Below are 27,533 nucleotides of genomic sequence, written 5' to 3'. Positions count from 1 at the left end.
GTCGGTTTTTCATCGATTTTAAGGTGTGTAAGTTTGATAGAATAATTATGTATTTTCTCTAAAATAAATATTAAACTCTTCTAATGTTAGTTTGTGGCAACTTAATTAAATTACATATAAGTTATTAATGGCCATATCAGTCTATGTTGTGTTAAACCTGAAAATATTATAAATTAATTTATTATTTAAAAATATAATTAATCACGTATAAATACAATTAAAGACCGTAATATTAAATCCGTTAACGAATCTTTTCATATCTAGTATGTGAATATAGGCCCTAGCACTCTGTCAATACTTGCTTGCTTATACACATATAGCAACAAAACATGTTACTTCGCAAATGTGGGCCCCATGTATGTTTGTAATTTATTTTGATCGTTTTTATTTGTTCATTTTAATTTTTGTATGCCTCTTAATATAAGTATATCTACCCCAATATTTAAATTAATGAATATATAATCATACATCCTGAAAAATGATTTGGAATAAGTAACTAGGAAAAAATGTGGAAGAAAAAAAGTTTGATATGCTAAAAGTGAAAAATAAAATGTATTCTTAATATAGTGGACAAATAAAGAACTGTTTTTTCTTTAGCAATTTCTTGTTCTTTTTTTTTTTGTCAACATAAAAATAAATTAAAAAATTGCTTTTTTGGTCGCTCATTTCCGAATTTTTTATTTTATTGTTTGATTTATGAAAAGAAAATATTTTTCGAAAAACGTTTTTTTAACATCTTTTTTTTTTTTGTAATTTTCATTATTCACATATTATAAATATTTAACAACAGTTTAGGCTATGATTTTGGACATTGTTACATGACACTTACATTAACACAAGAAAGAATAAACTTCATTATTTATTGGGATAATGCACAAGTAGCCCCTCAATCTATGCCCGAAATTTCAAAGACACACTTATACTATACTAAGATCCTATTACCTCCTGAACTTATTTTATTAATGATTTTCTACCCCTTTTCGGCCTACGTGGCACTATCTTGTGGGTCCAACTATGGTTGATTTTTTTTTTCAAGCTAGTATCACGTAAGCCGAAAAGGGATAGAAAATTGCATATAAAATAAGTTCAGGGGGAAAATAGGACCTTAAAATAATATAAGTGTGTCTGAAATTTCGGACATAGATTGAGGGTGTACTTGTACATTTTCCCTTATTTATTTCTTAAGATATAACTAATGTAATATATCTTTAGCTGTTTTTTAATGATACTGAAACATTTTTGCGGTATTCAGCCAAACCCCACAATGGAAATATATTTCTAAATGTTGCATAGTGCAACATGCAATTCTTCATGAAAGCTCCAGTTATTTCCTGCACATATTTATGAAGTCAGATTAAAAACTTCTTTATATTTAACTAATCGACGAAAAAAGCTCAGTGCATGTTATCGAACTTTCAGAAATGGCTCAGTCATGCCATAGGTTAATAGTTGGGCTTTGTTTATGTCATCATTGGGACACAAAGTCCACATTCCCGCCACTCTTCACTGAAAGTTCTATGACATATTTGAGCTTTTCTCGACTAATCAATATCAATCAAATATGACCAATTCGACTAAATGAATCATCTATGGTTGTTTCGTTTTTTCCCAGTCTATTTCATCCAATACTTAACAGCATGTTCTTTTAACAGTTGAAGAATCTTCTCCTATGATTATCTTGTAAATTACAGTGCAATTACCTGTTGTGGGAAGTCACCATCTTCCATCTGAGAATTAATCAAAAGCCTTGCCGCACGGTGGAGGGGTTTTGGATCTCTATCAGCCTGTCCAAATAGGAAAGTATTGTGACTCATTGTCACTCCGACACTGACATGGTACATATATTCTCGACGTGTCTAGATGATCATTTTATAAGTTGAAGTGTTCAAATGACACAATGGAAACGAGTTGAAGTGCGTAGATGTGCACTCACATAGTTGTAGTGCTTACTTGACAACTGAGACCGAGTTTGAGTGTTTCTTTATGTATTATGCTTTTACTACTAGTAACAAGGAATTCACCTGGCCAGAGTGAATCAATCCCATCAATGCCCATGCAGTTTGTACAAGATTCGAGTGTTCTGTTTCAAGCTCTCTATATACCTGTTTGATCAAATACAAAGCTAAATCATCGTTATATTTTCCAGTCATCTTCATACGCTTCTTTAGCGGTAAATTTATATGCATGCCAATAGAAAACTTAAAGACTTAAAATATTCAGTATTGGAATGAAACGATTCCAAATGTAGTAGGATGCATGTGCAGAGTTCATATAACCTACTATGTTGCAAGGACTCCCCAAAAGTGTTGTTGCAGATTGTCCAAAAATGCACTACTTTTTGGAGAATGTGATGCGCACCAAGTGAAGTACGGAGAAACATAGCATATAACTGACCTTACAATGCACAAATTGAGACATTGCTGTAGTTATTGTTGTTTTACGTGGCTTTTGTTTCTTTTACATTACCTTGTCAGGACAAGAATGGTAGCTTTCTCCCCAACCACCATCAGACCTTTGCCTTTGTAGCAGAAAGTCAACGCCTTTACGAACAGCTGCAGAGTTGCTGTAACTCTTGCCTGCTGCAGCAAGCCCTCCAAGAGCAAACCAGGAAGCATATGTAAAGCACACACCCCAGAAACCATACCTGTTGACATAGTTAATCATATCATATGCATTGATAGAGCAGAAAGTTCAAGGACTCGCAAGAGAAATATCATATACCATGAACCATCAGGCCTCTGTACATTTTCAATATATTTAACAGCATTATCAATGAAATTGTCGATCTCCGTGGTTCGGTGTCCAGGGTATAGCTTCTTAAAATGAACAAGTGCTTGTATTGATGAGCCAGTGCACTCAACATACCTGGATTGACATGTAATCAGTGTGAAGCTGTGAAATGGAGCCTAACAATGGGGAAAAGGCTTATGGGGAATGGAGAAACTAGGGACAAAATGTTACTCATGCTCGATGACGACGTCCTCAAATATTTCAGTAGGATTGAGCAACTGGAATATAACATAACAAGAAAGTTAAATTTTTAGATTTTGGATTACTATAGAAGAAGTTGACTGTTGTTAACAACCATTAAATGAATCTCAAACCAAAACAATTATTTTACTTACCTCCAAATACTTTGAGGTCCCTGCAGGCTCCCATGCTGCTAAACCGCCATTTTTGCTCTGCAATTTTATTTAAAATGGAATTTGATATAACTAGAGTCTAGAAATGAGCCAAATGACGAGTGACTAAATTTAGAAAAGATGAATTTAATAACGCAGGTAGTCATGTATTGGATTTTCTATTCGGCGTAAGATATAAGTCATGTATTAAAATGCACTCAACATGTACATTTCTCATTTTTTTTACCTGTAAGGAAAGAATAACGTTCACCGAGTCATACAGTCGTGCAGGTTCCATTGCCTCACCAACTAATTTAGATGGCATTGTAGAGAAAAAAAGGCAGCACTAGTGAAACAGAATTAACAAGTCATCAGGCAAATCTATTAGCATTATCATCTTACTTCTTTTCAGTAATTACAAGAAGTTGGAATCTTATTTCATTGAGTAGTTAGATACCCTTAATGCTTCGGCAGTGGTATCAGATGACTGCCATCCATAATCTTGATCTGAAAAAGTCCACGATCCTTTTGAAATATGCCGATACATCCCTCTAAAATCACCAGAAGGATTATCCTTTACCTAGCGAGAAGTCACTTACATTAATAAGATCTTGAAAAAGCAGTTATGCTCATGATTTAACATACAACCTGAGATTTTTTTATGAAGTCGTGTCCTTTTCTAAGAGTATCTGATATCTCATCGTTCATCTCACTGGCCAATAGTGCTTGAATAGCAAAACTAGTATCCCATGATTGACTACCGCTATTCTGCAATTCAACAACAAAACTCCGCAATTTCAGTAACAGTTGTTTGCATCACTTCACAATAGGAAAAGGAGCTAGCCTTCTATTTTACAAACATGTATTACGTGTAAAAGAGATCCTATTTCGTAAATCATTGTGGTTTGTGGAATAGTATAATGTCCTTGCTTATAGAAAATAATTTATATCTACCAACCTGCATTTTCATCCCATCTTCAGCTACCCATAAATAATCTGGAACCCGAGCAAGATGTTTTTTGAAATAACTGCCGTTTGGATCCTCAACCCAACAAGCAAGCATACACAGTACCTACACCATACATGTGTAACATAAGTGTCAAACGATTGAAGTTGTTAAGAAAATGCAGGTATTTTGTAATCTATCAAAAATGAAAAAGTTGTCGTACTTTATTGACACATTGAACAGTGATGTATCGACTATTCTCGTCTTCATAATGAAGATGTTTCATCGTAACCTCAAGAGCTTTATTTCTCAGCTTGTTGAAAGGCCAACGAGTCAATAAAGGCTCGTAAAAAAAGTAGAGAGTGTCCCACATCAAGTCCTGAACCAGTGGATGAGGGTAATAGAGATCCTCCTGCAGCAACAAGTTTGTTTGTCTTTGATCATATGTAGAAAATAGTATGATATCTATACTAACTTCAACACTAGGGACTCATTTGATCCGTAGACAAAGTTTTAGAGGGAGAAATTATATCAAAATTTATGTCGAGATTATTTTTCTAATATCAGTAATCAAACGACCCTCGATAGTCATACCTTTGCACATAGATGGCGTACTCTTTTCCAGTTGATTCCATTGTATGGTTGATCGTATAACTCTTCCCTCAATTGCAAAATGAGAGGTGTGATTGGACCAACAAATCTCTTACCATAGAGATAAGACAGTGGCATGTAAAATATTCGACTGTAACACCACATTTTTGCTACATTTAAATTAAGAGTCAAAATACTTGGAAGATCAATATATCGACACTAACAGAGGATAGAAACAACCAGAAAACATTGCATAGCAAATCTTCAAAATTAATATTTACAACAAAATGAACTGACAATTTTAGGATGTGTATGCATAAAGCAATAAAAAAAATTGGCCTACCTGGATGCATTGGAAGAAAAGAAGGAAGAATATAAAACTCGGGAGGAATTGGATTGGTTCCTAACCACTCAAAAGCTCCAAGAATCTGAACGAATAAGAAGGAAGATTTATTAGCAATATTGTTGGCTCCTAGTTTTATACCGGAAGAACTTGTGAATATGTGATACAGTTGTACCGGGTGAAATATCCTTAAGGATAGTGTCTTTCGCAGAATCAAGTCATCTAAATGATAACGTCAATTAACCAACCATCCACCATAATTGCAGAGGAATGTATGTAGTAAATAACGAATAAGTTCAACAAGCCTAATGTTCTTGACCCTAGAATTTAAGCAAACTACTAAGTTTTGAACCTATAAATTCAAAAATGCAATGTGTTCAATGATAAGAACCTAAACGTTGAATCCATCAAACTCAAACAGATTAATAAACATTACACATTGATACTGTAAAAATTTTGTACACTACAAGTGTATATAACTTAAATCCTACTATAGTATATATATTCTTCTAAAAAAGTTACTAGGATAATTAATCATACCGAGAGCCATATTTTCCCCGAAGAAGGAATCGCAGTAACGCTACCATGATCAAGAATCCATTTCCTCGCTCTAGCACACGCATTTCTTTCGCCACCGTCTGGTCCTTCTCCAAGGATCCTCATGCAAATATAACTCAGAGCTGTACAAAACATTGTACTGTGACCTTCTATATGCAACCCCCATCCGCCATCTTCATTCTGAATAATACAGAATTCCACAGTAACTCAGAGCTTTTTTTTTAAGACATAATACAGAAATATGCATTTTAACTTGGCATCAGCTGATATATACGCCCTCCAACTTTGAGTGTGTACAAATAGACACTTAAACTTGTATAAAACCAAACAAGTGGACACAAACATCCTACGTGCCATAATACATGTAGAACGCCACACATTAGTTCGAGTATATGTCATGCGAATTGGCACGTAGAATGTTTGTATACTTATTCAACTTTATATCATACTCGCCGCACTAAGCTCAGCTAAAACCAAACTAAAAGAGCACGTTTATGTATTACACTGGCAACTTAAAACATAAATTCCAAGAATTTGATGCATTAAATCATATACCTGGTGACAGTATATATAACGAAGAATTTCCTTTCGATGTTCAGCTGGAAATACAGTATTAAGATGCCCAGTGATATACATACACATAACCTGAAACAATTTTGGCTTTAGTTCACCCATTTTATCAAAAGAAGTTTACGAATTCAAATGAAAAAAAACTTACGAGAGGTGGAAGAAAGAAGAGAAGTCCGGCATTTTCAGCAGGCCAATGTCCATCAGTAGCCTGTAAAGCTGAGAAGAAATGAACAGCTCTACGCAATGCAATTGTAGCAATTTCATGGCTAATTTCTTCTCCTTCTTCTACTTTTACTGCTCCAATTCTCTGTTTGAAATTCTTCTCTCTCAAAAACTGCACAAATATCACTGCGTAATTATAAACTCTAATTTCTAGTTATCCAAACCAAAACACCAAGGTTTAAGTCTTCTATAGTTGTTTAAGTACTTCAAATTTGTTAAACGAAACCTACTCACAACACTCCATTGTAAATAAAGACTCTTGTTATACAATCTTACAACTTTTCACTCAACTCGCACCACTCTCCAAGTTAATATCAAAAACTCTCTCAAACCTCCTGATCGTGTTTTGATTTTCTGTCAATGTAAGTGTGCAAATCTGATGAAATAGATCAGAAACTCCACAAAGTCCTTGAGTTTGTTCAACTCAACCTTGTCGTTTGAATTTGAAAATGGGCCGATTTGCCCGTCGGGACCAACTAACTCTATTACTAAGGTCTTAACGGACGTCCATGAAAATTTTAAAGAAAAACACGATGAAATTTCGAATCACCAAAAATTCATTAACTATAACACACGAAATCGACAAAATGGGGGTTTACCTGCTTTGGGGCTCGTTTGAACTTGAAAGTGGGTCGATTTGCTCGTCGAGACCACTAGCTCTATTACTAAGGTCCTAACGAACGTCCATGAAAAATTTAGATAAAAAACACGGCAAAATTTTGAATCATCAAAAATCCATGGACTATAGCATACGAAAATCTTTGGACACACAACCTGTTCTATGCCTCTTGACACTTTGACATTCTTCAAAATATTTATTTAAGACACTTGTGCTTCTTACAAGGACTTTGTTGTATCAAAGAATTGGTTATATTTCTTTTAATATGTATAAGGGCAATATCTCAATAAGAAAAAGTTATAACATTCATTTTTCTAATATAAATGTATATAAGTTAGATATAGAATTCGAAAAATTAGACTTTGAAATAATTTAGGCGTATATTTTAACTTTCCACTCAGTTAAAGCTATAACATACATAAGACACTCAATCAACGTCTCGACTACGTTTAAATCAATTTATTTCATAATACAAATTTATAGGTGTTTTTAATAATTTTTATAATTTATAGATACAAATCATTTTTAAAAAATCAAATATTTGTCCCAAACTTTATAGCCTACACATGACAAAACATCAACCAAAAATGATCGAAAATTTGTGACCTTATGATCGAGACGACCCTTATAGTTACTGACCTGCATTCTCCAAAGAAGATCACTATTAGGCTTAACTTTGTAACGATTGTTCCAATAATGTTGACGTGCCTCTTCGATTTTGGCTTGTTCTTCTATTGTTCCAGCATTTGGATCGAACTCCCATATTTGTCGTCCAATATAGTTATTTGTACTATACAAGTATCGATCATCTTGTCCTTTTGCAATCTTCAACTTCCACATCTTGTTAAGTTAAAAGATCGATGATCAGTTGAGCATTTTTCATCCAAGATTATGTAATATATAGATATATAGACAAAGGTCGTAATTTTTTAGGCCAAACCCATCGGTGACCTTCTAAAGTTGGCACTAATTTTTACTTAGACACCTTAACTAAGTTTCGTTCATTTTAAACACCTCGTGTATGTCCTCAAATAGATAAGCTATATAAGTTTTAGTAGAAAGATTGAGACTCCGTATTTATGTACTAAAGCAACAGTTTTTTACTTGCATTGACCCAAAAATCCAGCGAAAAAGGAGAAAAAAACCCGAAAAAGATCAAGCAAATACATTATCACACTCATCAAATCAAGCATTCAAATATCGATTTATTAGAATAAAAACGTTCTTATCTCACAACATTCATAAAATGACAAAAAAAATACTTCTTTTGACACATTTGATGAGGAAGGGGCAGGGGGTGGGGGTGTGCATATAATTTTCTTTTTATGAAAAGTGTTTTTTTTAATTATTTGGTTAATGAAATTCCACATGTCAATGAGTCATTTGTTAGTTTTTTTCATACTCAAAATTCATCATTTAATAATTAATTTTTTTTATATATGTCACATGTCTTTATTTAATTCGTCATTTTGACACGTTATTATATACATCTAAAAATTTGGCAGATTATCGAAAAAGTATCAAAATGACACAGTTATACATGACACGCAATGTCTAAAATAAACAAAATTTAGTTAAAATATCTAAGTAAAAAATTATGTCAAATTTAGATGATCGCCGATGGATTCTCCCTTTTTAGTTTATAAATTTCACATCACTTTCTTTTCTTCTACTTATTGTGTTCTTAATAAATTATTCACAAATATTACTCTTCTATCTTAATATATATATATATATATATTAAATTTTAAGAGTCAAACAATTTAAATTTAAGCAATATTTAAAATATAAAATTTTTATGTTTTTTTTAAAATTAAACTTATATATTTAAAAACTACGTAAACGATATTATAAATTACATGATTGAATATTTAAGGTATATGAAAAAAAGATTATGATTAAATTTTAACAATTAAAATAGAAAAAGTAACAGATTCTTTTTAATACAAATACAAATTTTGAGTTAAAATTATTAAATTTTATCCTACATGTAGATTGAAATTATTTTTCATATTTCTCACTTTTTTTATCAATAGGATGACGTGATAGATGCTCTAAAGATTTCAACAAAATTTCATGCAAAGAAAAGATAAAAGTGATCACAAAAGTATTATTATTTTTTTAATTAAAAAATTAACACGCATAGAGAGATAGAGAAAACTCACCAAGTTTGGTAGACTGAAAAAGAAGAAATTTATAATGGAATTTGAAGAAAAAAAAAAGTAATATGCTCAACTTTTAATACTCTCTTATATATATAGAAAAAAAAATAGCCTACAGTTAGGAGTTCAACTGTATTATTAATATTTTGGGTCATTGCTGACCTTAGGTATTAATGTGTTAGCCTTATTAGATATAGAATAAAGTAATTAATCTATAATATAAATAGTCATATTTTTATTCATATGTAAAAAAATAATTAAATATCATAAAAACATAAATTATTTATATATTATAATACACTTTAAAAGGCCGAATATAATTTAATTATATATGAAAAATTGAAATCGATAATTTGACTATACATAAAATAAACATTAACCAATTAATTGTGACCGACTTAAAATCTCTTTTAAATCGCCTCAAATTTTAGACATAAATTCTCATTTGATCGAAACTACTCACGTTTGTGTCAAATTCTAATTTTTTTAAAAAAAAATCTACAGTGAAGCTTTAACTGTATTATTAATAACGAAGTTAAAAATTTTATTAATATTTTGGGTTAGTGCTCAACATTGGCATTACCCCACTCTATATATAACGTGATTAGTTTATAATAAATATAATTGGTTGAGGAAATGATATATCGTCTATTCGTATCATCATATAATCTTAAAAAAAATTCACGGTATGAACTAGTTTAGTTGTGACCTAAAGTTTATTTTCTAAAACACGTACAGAATAATTAGGTAAACACAATCTAAAATATCCTGATCAATTATAAACCAATATAATTTGACTTTTGTGAACTGTGTCTACCACAAATTTTCTGCTACCTATGGTTGTAAATAATAAACATTGTGTCTCAATTTTAAAAAATTTCAAATCTTTCATTGTGGATAAAGTCTTTCTAAATTTTGCTATAATAGAAGTTACAAAAGGGTTGAATTAGGTTAAAGAAAAATATGAATGGGAGGTGATCAAAAGGGACACATTACATCACATCACAACCTCAACTTATCGAGGATATTACCCTATATAAAAAAATACAGTAGACGATGATTATGATTGAAGAGTAGTAAGTAGTCAACTGTTATCGCACTTCATGTGTAAAGAGGCAGAGAGCTAACCTCCTCTTTGTTTCTCCTTTGTATTAATATTACTTAGCAATCATATTGTTTTTTAAACCTTCAATATTGGTTATTACTATCTATTGTTGCTTTGCTTTGTATCCTCGTGTTCCCCCTTACGTCTTCTGTAAGAACGAGAGGGATGGGCTCCATTATATTCTCATGATTTGTTTTGTCTTATGTTTTCTGTAAGAACGAGAGGAATGGGCTCCTCGCTAAAGACTTTTTCAGATATTCCCTCCTATTTTTTATCATCAGTGGAAAAAATGAACAATGGAGGAGAAATGATGACACTGATAATTGCTGGACAAGCTCAAGGCCATTAGGTAATGCAATCGCCTCAGTGAAATTCAAAGATGATATGTTAATCGAATCTACCATTAATCTAATGCTATATATTTAAACTTTAAATAATAAAAAGAAAGAGTAACCATTCTATCAAATCCATTCTTAAAGGTGATGTACAAATACAAAGAATAAAAAAGAAACACATAAGCAAGACAATTAATTATTCCTTTTCGATATTGTCTTGATAATGAAAATTATAACAAAATCTAATGTAACAATCAATTTGTTTTTTAACACAAAAAGAAATTCTAAACTAAAAGCAAGTTATAAACAAAGCAACAATTCAACTATATAAGTAGAAATAAAGACCATGTTTCAATAATTGAATTATTATCTTTCCTCATGACTGCATAAGGGAGATCTCACAAATTATGACATTATTTCACCAATTTAGAGGTCCTACATATAAGGATTGTAGGAGTACCACATAAGACATTTTTCGGGAAGAGTTAAATTTATAGGATAAAAATTGTAGTATATGAAAAGTCACATAAAATTTTGAAAAGTCAAATAATATTAAAATAAATATTTTACATGTATCTACTTTAATTTCTTGTCTTCAAGAAGTAATTGAATATGTGTTTTCTTATTCTATTTAGTTTAGTTAGGTTTATAACATTTTTAGCTAATAAATATGTAGAGACAAATTAAATGGTAATTCAATTTTAAAGTTAGATATTCAAAAACATTGGAGTAAGAAAGAAAAGGTCTTTTTATAGGTGAATAAAATTTGCATTAATTAAGAAAAAACTTAGGGAATTTGCAACGATATACTAAACTAAGAAATCAAAGGGTTGGATTTTTAATTCTACATTATATAAATAAAATTTAATATTAAATTAAATTTACTTTTTAATTAGATTATAATTTAGCATGGGAGAAAATAGTAATTCAACTTTTAAGTTCGGAGCTTCCCACTTTCAGCATAATATGATATGATATTATTTGGGAATAACATAGTTCCTTTGTTCTTTATTGTTTATTACTATTTGTTGCTCCATTGGCTTGTCTTATTTTTCTTATAATCCTGTTTCTGAGCCGAACGTCTATCGGAAACAGTCTCTTTAACCCACAAAGGTAAAAGTAAGGTTTGCGAATATCCTATCTTTCTCATACCCTACTTGTGTGATTACACCGAGTATGTTGTTATTGGTAGTTTACAATGACTTATTAGTAGCTCTAGTTCCTTTATCTCCCATCTGCAATCAATATCCTACACAATACTAACATTACTTAGAAAAGCATATACTTCCATTCCTCATCACTTCATCCTGAAAGAGTTGCTTCTAAGTCCAGAAATTCAAGCCTATTCTATAATCAACCAAGGAGGCAGACTTTCGGAGAAAAAATCGACAAACATTTCTATCAAACTCGGAAAAATTGGCAGCATTAACTCGTATTCAAGCTAAACAAACAGCGCGAAAGAGTAACCAAGCATCCTTTCTAAAGGATGGCCAAGCTAAGTGAACTACAGAAAGCATCATGTTGTACTCATATGAATTATGTCACCTACCAAACTACCTTATAGATACGTTCTGACTCAAAGAAAACACCAAAGAAAACCATGTCATCTATCGATCTGTCGTACAACAATATGGTTTATTCAATATAGTAACATCAACAAGACTGGATCTTACCAAATTTCAGGTCAACTATTTGAACATGTCGAAGACAACCAACATCATCGGTTCATCTATGTCTATCGATACTTCAACATGTTGAACACTTCAAAGGGAAAGCTTTAAAGGCAATGATGTTAAAGACAAATGAAGTATTTCAAGAAAAGGGAAACAAAGACATATTTAGCTGCATCAGTTACTTTCATTAGTAAAAGCTCTTCTAGTATTACTGTTCTGTCAAAATAAACATAAATTGCCTCGAGTCATGCTCAAGTACATGCACGATCTGGTAAGGTAATACGAGCAATAAAACTATTATAAGATCCTCAAAACAGATAATGTAAATGATTTATACCTAAAAAAACAGAAGCTAAATCATCCGCACAAGGACGTTATAATCTGATCTTCAGGTTTCATCTCTCAATGTCATTCTACCTATGGATAATACGAAGTAAACGAAGAAACAACTCAACCCTGAGACTCATTCTTCTTAGCACCATTCTCCCCTTCTCTTTCCTCCAACAATCTTCCAGCCTCCTCATCAGCAGCCTGTGAAGCCTTCTTCTGTGCTTCATTCGCCTTAAGAGCCTGCAATTTGGCGTGGTTGTAATACGCCACACCTAAGAAAGCCAATCCATATCCAACCAAATTGACAGGAGTGACAGTATCCTTAATCACGGACCAGGAAAAGGCAATTAACAACCAATCCTTAACCACGCCAGCAACATTCATAGTCAAAGCAGATGTCTTTCCCACAAGCAAAAACACAGCAAGATTCAGAGCAAACGCGCAGAAAGAATTAGTACCAAAGATGACCCAATCAAAATGGAAACTAGATGTATCCTTCAACAATGGATATTCCACAAAAATCCATGGAATGAACAAGAAAACCAAACAGCAAGGCGCAACGTAATACAACGAAGTAATCGGATTAAACGTAATACCCTTTGATGTCAACAGAATCTGAATCATAACCAATCTTGTAGCCTCAAAAGCTACAGCACCTAACTGTAACATCACACCCCATGTATCAAATTTAGCTTCTCCATAAGCAGCAATCGCAACCCCAATCGAAATCGACACCATATTCCCCATTGTATCAGATTTAAAAGTATCTTTCTTAAACAGAACCCCAATTGAATACACAGCAACAGGCATCAAAGCTTTAAGCATTTGAATAAACGATACAGACAGATAAATATAAGCAGAATTCGACAACCACAGTGAAAACGCATAAAGTAAACCAATGGGTACCACAGATTTGCAATAAAGATCCATTGTCATTGTCACAGGCTCAACAAGTTTAAACACACGAACAAGAAGATAAGCCAATGAAGAACAAAAAGCCATATGAATAATTGTTAGTGAAATTGGGTAAGGCCAATTGTACAACTTACGATCCAAGATATACTTGTTGTACACAATCACAGTAAAAGATAGGAAGATCCAAATTGCAACATAAGTGTATGAAAGCAAGATTTTTTTCACAACCCCTTCACTCAAGTTTCCACCTTTTCCCATTTTTTCAACTCAATAACTCAAAATCAAGCAAAATCAAGAAACACCCACAATTCTTTTTGGATCAATGAAAGGGAATTTGGGGAAAAAAGAGAGAATTTTAGGAGGAGAAAGAGGAGGCGTTACAGGACAAACAAGAAAAGAGTGGAGAGAGTTTATATGCTTATGTGTAAGATTGTTAAGGGAGGTGAAACTGAATCTCATTTTGTTCTTTGACTTGGTAATTAATTTAAATCTTCATTATATTAATACTATATACTAAAAAAAAATTAATTAATTTTATTTTGGATTTAATATGTTTTAGGGGTAATATTGTAATAGTATATTTGGTTGAGAAAACCAAATTTATTTTTTGGGTCAAATTGATTAAATGGCTAGGATTATTATTTTGTCTCAAAAAGAAAATAAGACTTTTAATAGAAAAAGTCAAAGTGATTATATAATTTGAGAAGAAAAAATAATTTTTTGCTTATATTCAAAATTAGTGTTGGCTTATAAATTTAAAACATGAAGTTCTAGGAGAAGACTCACTTATGTTATTTTTTTGTTTGGTTAAAATGTTTATCGATATCATTATTTGATAACTCAAAATAGTTTTGATTTTGTAAAATTATTTTTTTTACATATGGTCAATTAAGATCAGACTATGTTGTTAATTAAGTCTTCTTTAGAAAATAGAAAAAGTTTAAATATCTCATCAAACTTTGAAAAATGATATATTTATTTTATTTATTAAAAGTTTGGCTGGTCTTTGTTTCGGCCAATAAATAATAGCATAAATAAGTTTTTTTTCAAATAAAAATGGCATAAATAATTTTTTTTCTCAAATAAAAATGATATAAACAGATTATATATATGAAGTTTTTTATTTAAAAATTTGATGGCGTATTCAAGTTTTTTAGTTAAATTCAATTTGGAGTTGAATTTCCATTTTGAAAAAGTGCTTTAACGGATCATTCACGTGCATGTATACCCCTATTTTGAGGTAGTTTTTAATTTTTGTCCTTCAATTTAGTAAGTTTTAATTTTTATTTTCTAGCACTTAAAATGATTGGAAATATTTGCTGACCTTAAAAAAAATCGCAACGCACAAATTATATTTTACTACTTTCTTAAAACTTACGTCAATAGAGACATCAATTTTATTTCATAGCTAATTCTATTTAGCGATATATTATTATGAAATTATGTTAATTCTGTATGATTTAGCATAGATTAGTGACAAATTTTGAAACTAATTTTATAATGTGTGGCCACTTTAGACTTGAATTAATGCATGGATTAATAATTTTCTAAAAAGAAATATGTCTTTATTATAGTACAATGTTTGCACTCATTACTTTAAAGAATTTATGAATGCAATTAATAATTATATGGACCACTAACTTACAAATTTAAATCCTAATTCTCATACTAGGAGTACTTGTATAACAATCATATTTCCAAGTTTGGCATGGACAACTAACAATTTTGACTTTTTCGCCAATCGATTCAAAGAAATTTTAATAAACAAAAAATTATTTTTACTAAAAAAGTTTTTATTTATAACAAAACAACTGAAAAGTTTGTGGAGACGGATTGAATTGTGTAATATTTAATCTGTAAGTTAATAAATCGTTGAATTTGAAATCGAACTATTTATTATTTTTATTTTGTGTTTTTTTTCTATTTATCATTTATGTTTATGGGTATAGTTTCAAATGGAAAGAATAGATGAATTATTACTTAAAGAAAAGGTGAAATATTTATTTTTTGATAATACAAACTCATTAAAAGTTAACAATAGTAAAGTGAGAAAGTTTATTTTTTGTCAATCTCACAAAATAATTAAACTAATAATAAAAGTTTGGCAAAATAAATACACATGTTGTATTTTTGTTAAAAAAAGAAAAACCTTTGAAATTCGACTTAAATAGTATAGACTTATGTTCCACATAATCTCCTTTTGTATTGCAATTTTGTCGATTTAATAAAAATCAAAGTGATAATCAAATTTTAGATTAATACATAAAATAAAAAGGTTTTGCATTTTCTAGGATGAAAAGAATTTCAGAGAAAACAAATTATGCTAGGAGCATCTAACATAAATTCAAATCAACGTGAGAGAGTTGTTCAAATAGTAAATACGACATTCATCTCCAAACTTGAGGTTATGGGTTAACGTTCGAGTCACAAAATCAAGTAGTAAGGGTGGGAGTCATCCTAGGGAGTGGTTAAAAAAACAAAATTTACGTCGAATAATTTCACATTGGGTCGATGCTATATCTAGCAGACTTCGACTTCGATCTTGAGAGCTATGCTAATTAAGGAATGAATCATTACTTATAACTCGAATGAAGATTTCAATCTGGAGATCTATGATAAGAAATGAAAAAGTACTTACAACTCCACCCAATAATTATCGACCAAATATATAACAATGTAAAATTTTCACCATAAATCCAAATTTTAATAAAGATTTTGGATATCAAATGAAAAAAATTGTTTATTCTATTAGTATTAGTTTGCAAGAGGAAGAAAAGTGCTCATAAGTCATAATATAGATATAATATGTTGCTATAATAATTGTAAGAAAAATTACAATATAAGCAAAGTGAATACTTGGAATACGAGATATTAATTGGTATGTAATATGTATATATTTAAAACACATCCTTTTGATAAAGAGCTATACTTTTTTTTATCGATCAAAATCTGAATAAATCGAATTTATGAATATTTAGTATAATTTATAAAGTTTTTCTTTTCGTTTGCTTAAAATTTGTCTTTATTTTTTAAAAATTGGATAAATATAATTCTGTAAAGAGTTAATTATCCAAACAACAATAGAATGACAAATTCAGATTTATAAGCTATATAACTTATAAATAAAATACAGAAATAATAAAACAAAGATAATTAGCTAAATAATAATTAAAAAATATATTATTATTTAGAAAGAGTACACTTAGCTAGTTATTAGTTGCACTTTGAGTAATTTGAGAAACTTTGGAGGAAGTGAATTTAACGTGTAATTCCACATGCATAACGTTACTTGAAGCAAAAAAGCTAATAAGTGTAACTTTTTTTTCGTTCCATATTTTATATTTATATTATATTTATTTAAATTTAAATTGAAAATTATAAGATTTATTTATATGGTTGATGTAATGATAATTTCTTTTAGTTATTTCAGAATAACTTATATCGATTATATTCATACTTCATATGTTCCTTTCTACTTGTCCCTTTTTTACAAATCAAAAAAATAAATAATAGTATATGTTTTTACATATTACCTTCAATTTATTTAGAGAGTTAATATCTTTTTAAAACATAGAAAAACGTTAATGAGTGAATTGATTTTGAAGTTATATTAATTAATAGAAGTAAAATAATAAATTTATTATGTTAATTATAATTTTCTTAATAAATATGTTAAATAAAAATAGAAATAAATAAAAATAGGAGTATATGTTAGTGAACAATTTGTTGGGCTTCATTGGCAACCTTTGCATTTTCTTTTATATTACTTTATATGTGTAATTTTACTTGTTTATTATATTAAAAACAAATTGTTATTTTTAAAAAAATAAATTGTTATTTTTTAATTTTACTTGTTCCTCCTAATTTTTTCCTTTTCTTCATCATGTTTTTTATTCTCTTTTGTAATTTCGAACTAGCAATTTTAGCGTGTTCAGTATAATCAAGTTCACAGCACCTAAAAAATTTGCATCCAACCTGCTTTAAGAGAACAAATTCACTATCAAAATTAAATCTTGAGAACTAAAATTTAAACAAAAAATATGTTTTAAATGGAATCCGACTATCTTCACATTCAAGAAACCAACGACCTGGATTGTTTGCAGACCAAGAAATCTTTATTATAACTCTTTTTCCACAATGACAAAAAAAAATTAGAAGCCATTTGCACAAAATATGAGCACAAATCGTTTTAAAGAGAGGGAAAAAAATCTTGATTTGAAAGAGGATGAAAGAGAAATTAGATTTTGATTTGGAAATATAAAGATATATCTAAAAAGGGATTCATTAAGGATATATTTGTCATTTCTATTTTTTTAACCGTTGTGAGCCTCAATAATAGTCATAACTCGAGCAGAAAACGTGCATAACACGCGTTTTGCTATGTAGAATTCGTGTGAGTATTTATAAAAAATAGAATAGTTAAAGTGTCTATTTATGCACTGTGAAAATTTGAGATCATACTTAAAATTTGAAATTAAATTTAAGAACAAATATATGTATTATGCCTTTTTAAAATTATAAATATAAGAGATAATTTTTTATTTATACCAAACATTAATTAAGACATGAAGAAATATTTAATAAATACTAAAATTAATAATACTAATATGTTTCATATCATATTTTATAAATAAAGTCTAAAAAGGTGTTGGCAATCCCAACAACCAAAGAAATTAGCTATGTTTTTATGACCTTTAATTGGTGTCATTTTAATTGTGCATTGAATAATTTGTGTTACAAAAATGAAGAAGAGAGAGCTGAATAAAAGTCAAAAATCATAAATGAAGGCACCATTCCTTTTTGTTTAAAGTAATCACTCATATTATGTTACATAATATCTATTTTTATAATAATAATAATTCAATTTAACAATTAAAACGCTATTATTATAATAGAAAAGTTTTAATGCTACTTAAACATAACAAATATTATTACTTTTCTCGCATATTATACATCTCAAAAAATTAAATAAGATTTAACTTAATTATTACTTCTCTTTAGTTTTTCAATAAAAATAAATATACTGCAATTCACCTTCTCATTAAATAATTTTGTTATATTTTTCTATGATTCTTAAAAGCTTTTACTAAAGTCAAATTTCATTACTATCAGATTCGTTTAGATATTACACTCTCAAATTTAAATTTTTTTTTATATTCAAAACTCAAACTCAAAGCTGATTCTGTTATAAAATAATGACTTCTTGAACTAGAATATATTAAATAACATGGTCATATATAGATCTTTGCCTTAGAAAAAGAGAGATTATTCCTTTCATTACACTTGTGTTGGTGGTGGGGTCCACTAACTCCATTAATCACCATGTTTAGAGAATTAAACAAGATTTGTTATACAACAAAAATGCCTTTTTACTACTTTCTATGAACAGTGACAAAATAATTTTTTCAAGTGAAAAGCAACAACAAAGGTCAAGAATGGTAGTACTACTACTAGTGTTCATGAACAATATAGAATCTTGAAATAGCAGATCAAGAAAATGGAACTTACCATAAAGAAAACTAAATGGATGGTTCCTTTAGCTATTGCACTTTTAATATCTTTTTTCTTAATCATTTTCACTCTTTCAACTAAAACCCCATTTCAGAAATCATCCATTAAAGCTAAAGTTCCAATCTTTGTTGAATCTAAACTACATATACCTTCTACTAGACCTATTTCAACAATACCCAAATTGGCATATTTGATTTCTGGTTCAAGTGGAGATGGGGAGAGCTTAAAGAGGACATTAAAGGCTTTGTACCATCCATTGAACCAGTATGTTGTACACTTAGACCTTGAAGCACCAGCTGATGAGAGGTTAGAGTTAGTGAACTTTGTAAAAAGGGAACCTTTATTTGTTGAAGTTGGGAATGTGAGAGTAGTTGTGAGATCTAATTTGGTTACTTATAGAGGACCTACTATGGTTAGTAATACACTTCATGCTGCTGCTATTTTGCTTAAGGAAGGTGGTGAGTGGGATTGGTTCATTAATCTCAGTGCTTCTGATTATCCTTTGGTGACACAAGATGGTATGTAGTTAAAAACTAGTTCTTGCAAGTTGCAATCTTTTTGATCTATCTTTGCCCTTTTCTGTGTGTTTGCTAGTGAGTATCCTTTTCTGAGCTAGTTGGGACTTGGGACCAGGTGTGGAGTAGGTAGAGCTAAGGGGGTTCAGAACCCTTCAGTGGAAAATTGTGCTATTTATACTTGGTTAAAATTAACTTATATATCTTTTTCATGTACTTACTTCATTAGTTTAATATATCAATCTTACTTTCATTTGCTTGAGATTCTTGGTTTTCAGATTGAATAATGGTGCTTGCTTGCTATTGCTTCATTTCTTTTATTTTCAACACAGGAAATGCCAACTAGAGTTGGTGAACTTTGTAGGGTAACTTTGTTTGTTGAAGTTTGGAATGTGAGAGTAGTGGTGAGATCTGATTTGGTTACTTATAGAGGACCTACTATGGTTAGTAATGCACTTCATGCTGCTGGTATTAAGCTGATGGAAGGTGGTGAGTGGGATTGGTTAGTTAATCTTAGTGCTTTATGTAGTTAAAAACTATTTTTTGAAATCTGTTTATTATATCTTTGCCCTTATCTGTGTGTTTGCTAGTGAGTATCCTTTGCTGGACTAGTTGGGAGCATTTGCTTAATATTTGAATATCAGTTTCATTTGCTGAGATTCTTGGTTTTCGGATTGAATAACTGTGGTACTTGCTAGCTATTGCTGCCTTCTTTTATGTTTAATGATAGGTGACGCCAACTTGTTTTCTTCAGTCTCAAATCTGTATAGATGCTTCTATTATAAGTGGTAGCTAGAATTATGGTTACAGTTATGTTTGGCTATTTGTGGTGGTGAAAGTCGAAATAGTAGTGAAGGATTCCAGTAGACGAAGCAGCATGAAGGGCAGTCTCTTTTAGTTTGTAAAAGAATTGTATGTTTGTGTAAATATAACTGTGGGAATTAAGATAGTCCTAATTTTTCTTAAATAACATATCTTTTCGAGTATTCAAATGAGATGGACCTAAATAAAATGTGATGGATACAGAACATTCATGTAGCCAAAGGTTAGTTTAGAATTGAGGTGTACTTGATTGATACATCAATTGAATTCCTTTACTATAAATTAATAACTTTATTGGATCCAGGCTTGACATTGATACAAATTTATTTTAAGCAGCAACTATTTTATACAAGTTCAGGAACTGGTTCATTGAGAAAAGACTTGTATGTTCGTGTAAAGTGAGTTCTTAGAGAATCATAATTTGTCTTAAAAATAACATTCTTTTTATTGGAATGAAATGAGCCCAATAGAATGTAATGGATACAAAATAGAAGAATTAACCTAAAGAGTCGTCCATCCAACTGCTTAAACTAAAATAGCCGAACTTGAAATATGTGTATTCCATTTATAAATATGTGTAAAACTGCGTATAATCCATGTATACTAGCTTGGAAATGTAAATGGTGAATCGGACGGTTATTTGTGTAAAGATCAACTAGAAGAATTAACCTAAATAGATCCTACAAAGTACAAAATATCCATGTATCCACCCAGCTAGTTTGGAGTTGAGGTATACTTGATTGCTAACTGGTTGAATTCCTTGTTTTGATTGTTTAGGGGAGTGGGGGAGGGGAGGTGCTTTTGTGTGAAATAGATTGTTGTTGAACACTTCTAGCATTATTGTTATGCTACTCCAAATTGGACATTGCTTAAAAATTCTTCTAAGAGCCTAACGTCATATATGTGTAGACTGGCTCATTGATTACCGTCTTTCTAATGATCCTGTGCATTGATATTGTGTTTGGCAGATTTACTTCATACTTTTTCAACCGTGCCAAGAGAACTTAATTTTATTGAGCATACAAGTGACATTGGATGGAAGGAGTATGTGGAGCTTTTCATTTGATCAATCAACTTTTTTTTGGTGAGATTTAGTGTGTTTAGCTAACTAAAATGTTATATTTCTGTTTGTAGATATCACAGAGCCAGGCCTGTAATAATTGATTCAGGGCTGTACAGCCTGAATAAATCAGATCTCTTCTGGATCCCGCAGAAAAGGAGTATGCCAACAGCATTTAAACTATTCACAGGTGAGAATTTTGTGCATTTGTGTTGATGCAAAAGGAAGCAATCAAGCTCTTTTGGCTGCTTTGTTTTCTTAATCGCCATTCTCAGCTTTCAAAGCCGTATTTAATCGTCTGAAGCCTCCCCGGAAAGGACCTCTAAATTGTTCCTTGGGTTGGTTTTAGTCCTGTTTTCAGCCAATTCTTCCATAGGATTTCCGTGAGTTAGTCATGTGTATTTGGATTTCGAATCTGCTTGAATTAACAACTTAGTATCAAATACACTTCATGAATTTTCCTTTTCATCCTTTCTACTCTATGCAATGATAATATGTTGGAATTTCCTCAGGGGTGACTGTCTCTTCCGTTCCTTAACTTGAGGTAGAGTTCATGATAGCCAGACTCATGTTCTCAATAAGGCCACACGGAAGTATAGATGTTAGGGGAAATACACTTTTTTAGGGGAAAAACATTGGGTTTTTGGGTGTGGAGGAAATGGTTGGTTTGGAAACCGAACAACGTAAAATTTTAAGTGCTAGGAATATCACACAAATAACTTTCTTGAAGGGGCCTTAAGCATGAGAAAACTCTTTCAAATGGCCTTTCGTTGGTTATCCCTGATATGGTCCATGAATAAACATTGTAGAGTAACTGCACATTTTGATACCAAGAGTTTTTACAAAGAGTTAAAACTACAAAACCAGGTGCACCTTATCTTCCTACTACTGCCTGAGAATCAGCTGTCCTTTTTGATTGTCCACTTATGCAATTACACTGTTGTTTTCGCTTAGTTCAAGTGTGATTCCCCATACTACACTATGATCTCTTAACACATTTTATAGTGAGCTATGTTGTGTTATAACATAAAACATGATTGTTTGAATGTCTGAATTGTCAAATCGTATGAAAATGGGAAAGATATCATACTGGACCTGATTACGCAAGCTTTTGGAAAAACTCAGACATTTGCCTCGATTTCCTTGTACTCAGGCTCCTTCTCAAGGGTTTTTGAGAATTCCTACTGCAAAACAGAAAGATGAAAGCAAAGACATTTCAAACTGCCATTTTCATTTCGTCTTGAATATCAAAATGAATACTTTATCAATGGGGTAGTCAGACTAACTCATTTCTGGCAAGCACTATTCTGTTGCACTTGCATATGGTTTCTTACTTTGAACAAGTTGCTGTAGGTCAAGTTCTGTCTTTTTTGCTCCTGTATGATCACTCTGCACTCTGTCCTATGTTTATAAATATTTGCCTGTATACAATCAAATATCAATATACATAGTATATCAGAGATTTTGAAATTGTGATGCTATCGCTTTTCCTCAGGCTCTGCTTGGACGATGCTCTCTCGCCCCTTTATGGAATACCTTTTATGGGGGTGGGATAACCTTCCAAGAATAGTCTTAATGTACTATGCCAACTTCCTTTCAACGCCTGAAGGATATTTCCACACTGTCATATGTAATGCAGAAGAGTTCCTGAACACTACAGTGAATCACGACCTTCATTTCATATCCTGGGATAACCCTCCAAAGCAACATCCACATGTTCTAACTCTTAAGGATTACAAGAACATGGTCGACAGCAATGCATCATTCGCCAGAAAATTCCACAGGAATGAACCAGTGCTTGACAAGATTGATTCTGAGCTCTTGGGGCGCAAAGTCGATGGTTTTGTTCCTGGTAGTTGGTTTGATGGCGGGGATTCCAACGCTACAATCTCACAGTACATTCTAAGAAACATAACTTCACTGAGACCTGGACCAGGTGCACAGAGAATGAAAAGTCTTATTTCTAGTTTGTTGTCTGATAAAGATTTTAGCTCAAAGCACTGCATCTAGTTCCTGACTGGTTGCAATTCGCGTGCTATAATGGAAATCTTTCGGTTGAATAACGGATCAGTTCATCGTTGCTTATTCCCCTCGAACGATGTTATAAATGGGGAATGGAGCATCTATACTTATATACTGCTATAAGGTTAAGAAAGGAGTAGAAATGTATGGTTTATAGGATGTATTTTTTCTTCTTTTGAGCAGTTGCTTGTAATTTTTTGTTGGCCAAATGGCTGATGGATGTTACTATTATTGAATGAGGCACATTCTTGTAAGACATGATTGAGTCTATAATACAATACATTCAAGATTTTAAACAAGAGTTCACAATTATTCTTCTAAGTGCTCGATATCTGTTAAGATGGAGGTAGTATCTCGTGAAAATTAGTTGAGGTTTAGTGATGTGTGTCTGACTCGAACACCTTTAAGCGTGTTTTAACATTTATACCTCAAGGTAGATGGTTTGGTTATTTGATCTTGAGACCTCGTAATGTTCTTCCTACTTCACCTCCAATCACTCGAGGGAATAGACCCTACATGATATCACAAGTTAAAATTTTATTTAATTATATAAAATATAGAATTTCAAACAATACTTTTATATCAAAACTAATTACATAGTTATCATTCCAACATTTTTAGTCACTACTAATAATCCAATATATAGGTTAAATTAACGTATTAGGGAAGGCATATGAAAGAGAAAGAAAGTAATTTACGCTTGTTTGAAGAGAATCAGTTGAATTATAAGGTGGTATAAAATGGAAGAGTGTATCTACGCCGCTCGATAATCGAATGCGCAATCTTCCAACTTCAGGGGCTTGATCAGGATTCGAGAATACTCCTCGGCGCTTTTGCTTCTTTTTGAGATCATGTCAAATCACTCTCTCACACTCCTCATGGGTCAGCCTTGGTACCATAAAGGCTGTCGCATTGATAGATAATCAAATAAATTATTTAAAAAATGGAACTATAAATACTATTTTATCTGGTTCATTTTACGTGAACCTATTTAATTAAGCATACTTTTTTTTTAGATAATTACTTTTAAAATTTATGATCATAAATTAATCATTTATATGTGTACAATAAAATTATTTTATTAATGATAACGCAAAAAGTTCACGACTAGATTCGAGATTTCAACTCACATGACTTTTCGTTCAATTTTTTTGAATTCATTGAATTCTTTTCCGCCTTCGAGAACTCTTTTTTTTTACACCGCATCCCGAAAATATAATTTTTTTTAAACATACTAACAAAATAATTTTCCGTACACCAATTTTCATCTTACTTTTTTATTCTACAATACAAAAACCCTAAACTAGGGCTTTTCTTCCCGCCTTCTTCCTCACTCTCACTGTGTCAGTTCCGGTGAACGGAGCTGAAGAGTACACACAGATTCCGGTGAACGGAGCTGAAACCTACGCAGAGATTCCGGTGAGCGGAGCTTAAAGCTGAGAGTAACAGAGAAACAATGGTCTCCCCGAAGATTTTACTATCTCTAATTGAATCTACTGTATTGAATTCCACACCTCCTACGCCATCGGAGAGGATCGAGCTGCTTCACGCCATTCGTCACTCTCTTCCATCTTTCCAGTCACTACTTTCCTATCCGGTAAATTTCTATTCATTTTATTTGGTAGGTCAGTGTAGCTATTGAAGTGAACAAGGAAAAAAAACGAGTTTTAAGCTTAAACAGTGGATATCTCAATTATATATATAAGAATGTGTGAGATATGAGGAACAAATAAACTTTAGTTTGATTATTTATTGTTGAAATTTAGTAGACCAGAACAGAGTCCTCATTCATAATGAAAAAAAGGAGGTCTCAAATATTGATGAATAGATATAGAGGATTCGTATAGCCTAGCTGACCTAATTAGGTTTGACTTAGGGATCAGCTAATTGAATGATTGATTGAATTATGCAGTTGTTATTGAATTTCTTTTTTAGATTGTAGAAATGTTATTTTTCTGAATACTCAAGCATGTATATCAATGCGTTAGGAGGTAATTATTTGTGTCTATTGATCTATGAATTTCATTTTCTTGGAATGGTTGGTTTGTTGGTTGATGTTGCTTAAGAAAGAAATATGTGCCTGTGAAATGTTTTGGCCAAAATGAGAATTTTTCACATTGTCTTTTTTTTTTCTCCTTTCAAAATGTGGATTTTTTTTTTGAAATTAAAAATATATGTGGAAAAATTATTGTGAAAGAATGATGTTATCAATGACCAAGCTCACTTTTCCCCCTTAATATGTAGCCCCCCAAGCCCTCGGACCGAGTTCAAGTCCAGTCCAAAGAAGTGAGACTTCCAGATTCTGGCCCAATTTCACTGGATGATCAGGATGTTCAAATTGTGAGTTCCATCACGTGCTGTATTCTCATTATACCATATGTAACTTAATTCATGATTTTTTTTAAAGAATTCTTTTTTTTTCCATTACTATCAAAGCATCATAATCCCTTGGAAATTATAATTGGATACTTGCTCATACTAATCTATCTACTCAAGAACGGTTTTGCAATATCAAGTCCCTAAACCTTGGGAGCTGTAGCTCAATATGAGCTAGAAATCTCTTTCTGTGTAATAATTATGTCCTTTTACCAAATGTTACTACACAGTATTTATTTGAGTATGAGTGTTATAGACGGGTAATTTAACAAAGAATGTACCACGAAATGCCACAACTGTTACAGGTAGAATGCTGTTATAGAGAGGTAAAATATAACATGAAAGTTTGACTCTGGAGAAAATAAGGATGTTATAATGATTTGCTGTTATAACGAGGTTTGATTGTACATTGTTGGGTTGATGTCAACTGGACTTATCTTATTTTCTTAGTTAATAATCTCCACCTAAAAACTAGCCATCATCTCTTTACAACCTAAACTTGACCCTTCTGCTAAGAGAACATTATTCTACTAAATGCTGGGAAGAAAATGTAGAAGACAGACAAAAAATTGTATTGATGGCCTCACGAGCTAAAATTGTGTGGCAAACATACAGTGCCATGTTAGCAAAATGTGTCTAACAGACACAATTTAACTTGAGTTTAGGTGGGGCTGCATATGTATTCAGCCAATATTTTGTAATGATAAAATACATATACCTAAATTGTGACTTCACCCTAATTTTTTTTAGTTAAAATCATTGTATCTCTCTTAATTTCTTTATTAATTTTGGTCAAAGTACCCAAAATTGATTGACCATATCTGGTAAGGATCCCACACCTACAACCTTAAGTGGTGAACTATATCTGTGGATATATAGAAGTAGTGTTACCTTTCTCAAAAAATAAAAGTGGTGAAGGTTGCAGAAACTTTTAGATGTAGCTGGGAAGATATTCCATTGTGCTGAGATGTGAAGTGCATGTGCTCCAAGCATTGCTGGGACTTATTTCTTAGTATCTGTGGTCTTCCTTGGATGATGCCTAATAGCATCAGGGGTTTGTTAGAATGATGGCAGGTAGACATATTCCAAAAGGATCTGAAACAAATATGTTTCATTTTTCCTCTCTGCATCTTTTGGACTCTATGGTTGGAGAAGAATAGAGCTTGTATTGGAGGACAAAAAAGTCATATTAATAGGATCAAGAACACCTATTTGCATAATTTTTTTTTCTGGTGTAAGAGTAGGCATATTGATGGTATAGTGCAGTTTATGATTTTTCGAGAAATCTTAGGAGGAACAAATTAGTTGCTTAGTTGTCATAGATCAGTTTATTTTGGTCTTTCAAGAGTCTTGTACTTTTGTATTTTCATTAATAGCACCCTTACCATCTGAGCACATTAAGCCGATGCACTTGATGATACTGAGAATGAAGGAAGCACGGTTATGTGCACAAAAATTGAAATAGAGTTGACATGTCTGCTCCCTCTGATTCCCAGTGATTTAGGGGCATGAGTTGAGACTCACATCCATAATTATCTTTTAATGTCATTTTCAAAGAAAAAAAACTTTTGCCATTTCAGGACGAAAAACTCTTCATTCGCCTCGCCTGACTGCATCTTGACCAATTGGCATTGCAGTCTCTAGTGTAAAGTAAAGTCAATGTAGGTATTAGAGGAATTCAAGCAAGATTTACAAATGCAACTATTGGATGTAGTGAGTGGAGAAATATTAGGGGA

General features: G+C 31.6%; 4 protein-coding genes and 1 non-coding gene across 5 annotated transcripts in view; 3 read left to right on the top strand and 2 right to left on the bottom strand.

The window, feature by feature from the left end:
* Nucleotides 1–1,007: 1,007 nt before the first annotated feature.
* On the bottom strand, nt 1,008–9,173 carry OSC2 (oxidosqualene cyclase). The gene is made up of 19 exons (XM_004251516.5): nt 9,137–9,173; nt 7,611–7,811; nt 6,279–6,464; nt 6,116–6,205; nt 5,543–5,740; nt 5,003–5,087; nt 4,663–4,829; nt 4,292–4,480; nt 4,081–4,194; nt 3,771–3,890; nt 3,580–3,702; nt 3,370–3,468; nt 3,126–3,182; nt 2,962–3,008; nt 2,722–2,865; nt 2,467–2,644; nt 2,022–2,102; nt 1,701–1,784; nt 1,008–1,331 (listed from the first exon to the last, which is right to left on the bottom strand). Exons 2-19 carry the CDS (start codon nt 7,809–7,811, stop codon nt 1,209–1,211), a joined length of 2,286 nt encoding a protein of 761 aa, XP_004251564.2. The 5' UTR covers nt 9,137–9,173; the 3' UTR covers nt 1,008–1,208.
* Nucleotides 9,174–12,410: 3,237 nt separating this feature from the next.
* LOC101262284 (probable sugar phosphate/phosphate translocator At4g32390) lies at nt 12,411–14,340 on the bottom strand. The gene has a single exon (XM_004251515.5). It carries the CDS (start codon nt 13,747–13,749, stop codon nt 12,697–12,699), a length of 1,053 nt encoding a protein of 350 aa, XP_004251563.1. The 5' UTR covers nt 13,750–14,340; the 3' UTR covers nt 12,411–12,696.
* A 4,389-nt stretch (nt 14,341–18,729) lies between these two features.
* On the top strand, nt 18,730–23,720 carry LOC101261988 (beta-glucuronosyltransferase GlcAT14B). The gene is made up of 4 exons (XM_004251514.5): nt 18,730–19,520; nt 21,308–21,383; nt 21,474–21,589; nt 22,895–23,720. Exons 1-4 carry the CDS (start codon nt 18,989–18,991, stop codon nt 23,407–23,409), a joined length of 1,239 nt encoding a protein of 412 aa, XP_004251562.2. The 5' UTR covers nt 18,730–18,988; the 3' UTR covers nt 23,410–23,720.
* An 816-nt stretch (nt 23,721–24,536) lies between these two features.
* Nucleotides 24,537–27,533, top strand: part of LOC101260798 (nuclear pore complex protein NUP205) — a 30,846-nt gene continuing 27,849 nt past the window's right edge. Inside the window, exons 1-2 of the mRNA XM_010315389.4 lie at nt 24,537–25,018; nt 25,666–25,761. Coding sequence (XP_010313691.2) covers nt 24,878–25,018; nt 25,666–25,761 — 237 coding nt within the window. The 5' untranslated portion in view covers nt 24,537–24,877. The remainder of the gene's footprint in view (nt 25,019–25,665; nt 25,762–27,533) is intronic.
* On the top strand, nt 27,222–27,325 carry LOC112940584 (small nucleolar RNA snoR100). Its single transcript, XR_003244922.2, has one exon. It is a non-coding gene; the product is annotated as a small nucleolar RNA snoR100 (small nucleolar RNA).

Source organism: Solanum lycopersicum, chromosome 12 (assembly GCF_036512215.1).
Source record: "Solanum lycopersicum chromosome 12, SLM_r2.1".
NCBI classification, from domain to species: Eukaryota; Viridiplantae; Streptophyta; class Magnoliopsida; order Solanales; family Solanaceae; genus Solanum; species Solanum lycopersicum.
Note: the sequence above shows the minus strand (reverse complement) of the source record. Positions and strands in the feature narration are given on the sequence as shown.